The 2,043-nt window shown below is 43.4% G+C and overlaps 1 protein-coding gene across 1 annotated transcript; it reads left to right on the forward strand.

The window, feature by feature from the left end:
• Positions 1 to 737: 737 nt before the first annotated feature.
• On the forward strand, positions 738 to 1,708 carry LOC147985328 (uncharacterized). The gene is made up of 2 exons (XM_087539871.1): positions 738 to 1,563; positions 1,674 to 1,708. Exons 1-2 carry the CDS (start codon positions 738 to 740, stop codon positions 1,706 to 1,708), a joined length of 861 nt encoding a protein of 286 aa, XP_087395997.1.
• Positions 1,709 to 2,043: the final 335 nt, after the last annotated feature.

The following is a 2,043-nucleotide window of genomic DNA, read 5'->3' on the forward strand; positions in this document are numbered from 1 at the left end:
TGATGGCTGGAGCCATATGATTGCACTTTAATGACCTGCGTGTCAACCTTAAGTAATGCATTTATTTTATTTGCTATGGAGATAGTGATATTATCTGGTGCATCGATAAGGTGGTGGCAATCTTCGCAAAGGTGAACACCGACACGAATGCTGAAGACGAAGAAATACTTAACTTCTCCGTCAGAAGAGGCTATACCATATCATGCTATTATGAATTGCCTGAGATGTTTATCCCTCTTGATACACCCTTCTTGATTGCGTGGTAGTCGCTTTTATTAGGGTGATCTCTCAAACTTAAAATATCAAAGTAGTTAGTGTTCACCCAAGTGTAGCACCGTTTGAAATTCGTATCTTTTCAGGGTGCGCCATGTACACATGAGCACGAACGAATCGAGAGGAATGAGGCGGGTGAGGTCAGACCTCATAGCAAGATCACTTGGTTGTCTTTGATGTTTAGGTAGGAGAGTCCTGAGCTCGGAACACGCCCATCGAAAGATGAACAAGAATCACATAGAGATATGATCGGCAAGTTGGCCTACCGATTGAAATTCGTGTCATCAGTGATGAACCCGTCAATGGCATCGAATAGAAATATGGATCTTGAATCACCCTAAATCAATTATGAGAGATATTGATTTGAGTGGGAGCGCACTTTAGAATAAAAATGTTTATTCAGTAGTGCAAATTTCATTATAAACAATGTCTAAGTGAAACTTGTATTTTTCGTTGTAGATCAAATGGCTCCCAACACCGCGTTCAACTTAGGCCCGATGTTAGAGAAAGAGAAGTTAGCTACGACTGGAAACAACTATGCGGACTGGGTCCGTAACCTGAGGATTGTCCTCCGGAGCGCTAAGAAATTGTATGTGCTTGAAACTGCTCTTCCAGCTAAACCGGTGGTAGAGACCCCGGAAGATGAACAAAATGTCTGGGCCACTAAGGATGATGATCACAACTTAGTGCAGTGCCTCATGCTAGCTTGCATGAGTCCAGGGCTTCAAAAACGTTTTGAATTCCATAAACCCCGTGATATGATCCGGGAATTGGATGCTCTGTACAAGGAAACCGCAAAGTCTGAACGATTTGATATCATGAAGGCTTTGATGGAATGCAAGATGGCTGAGGGTAGTTCAGTTGGTGAACATGTGGTCAAAATGATTGGCTATTCTGAAAGGCTTAAAGCCCTAGAATTTCCACTTCCACCTGGCCATATGATGGACATGTTGCTTTCTTCACTCCCCCCGTCTTACGACGGTTTTGTCATGAACTACAACATGACAGGGATGGAGAAGACATCGGAAGAGGTGCTCGCCATGCTGAAAACTACAGAAGGAGGACTGCGGAAAAATCGCAAGCAAGTGTTGCTTGTGAATAAAACTGCCATTTTCAAAAAGAAAGGCAAGCCAAAGAAGGGCAAGGGCGCCGGTAAGACCGGCTCCCAAAGCAACTCTAAGGGCGGAGCCAAGAATGAAACTGAGTGCTTCTACTGCAAGGGCACAGGACACTGGAAGAGAAACTGCAAGAAGTATCTGGAAGATAAGAAGACCGGGAAAACCGGAAAAGGTATAATTGTCATACAAGTTAATGTCATTGACGTTTTGCTTGCTAGCGAAAATTCTAAGTCTTGGGTATTTGATACCGGATCGGTTGCTCACATTTGCAACTCGATACAGGGGCTTCAGAAGGTGCGCAAGCTGGCAAAGAATGAAGTCGTGATGCGCGTCGGGAACGGCGCTGGGATCGCCGCTCAAGCCATCGACATTATGCCTCTACGTCTCCCTTCAGGATTTATCTTAGAACTAAGTAACTGTTATTTTGTTCCACTGTTGTGTAGAAACATTATCTCCGGATCATGTTTAGTACACGATGGGTATTTGTACAAGTCTGAGAACAATGGTTGTTCACTTTATTGTAAGGATATGTTTTATGGATTTGCACCCATTGTTGGGGTCCTTTTCATACTAAATCTTGAATGTGGAAATGATGTCTTTAACGTGAATGCTAAACGCCTTAAGAAGGCTAATACCACCACCACTTTCATGT

The sequence above is a fragment of the Triticum urartu genome, chromosome 2A (genome assembly GCF_056163025.1).
Source record: "Triticum urartu cultivar PI428250 chromosome 2A, HENAU_Tu73, whole genome shotgun sequence".
Taxonomy (NCBI): domain Eukaryota; kingdom Viridiplantae; phylum Streptophyta; class Magnoliopsida; order Poales; family Poaceae; genus Triticum; species Triticum urartu.

Coding starts and splice junctions, on each gene's coding strand:
- LOC147985328 (XM_087539871.1), top strand. CDS start 738: ATGGCTCCCAACACCGCGTTCAACTTAGGCCCGATGTTAGAGAAAGAG. Junction 1,564..1,673: donor GACCGGGAAAACCGGAAAAG/GTATAATTGTCA, acceptor AACTCGATACAG/GGGCTTCAGAAGGTGCGCAA.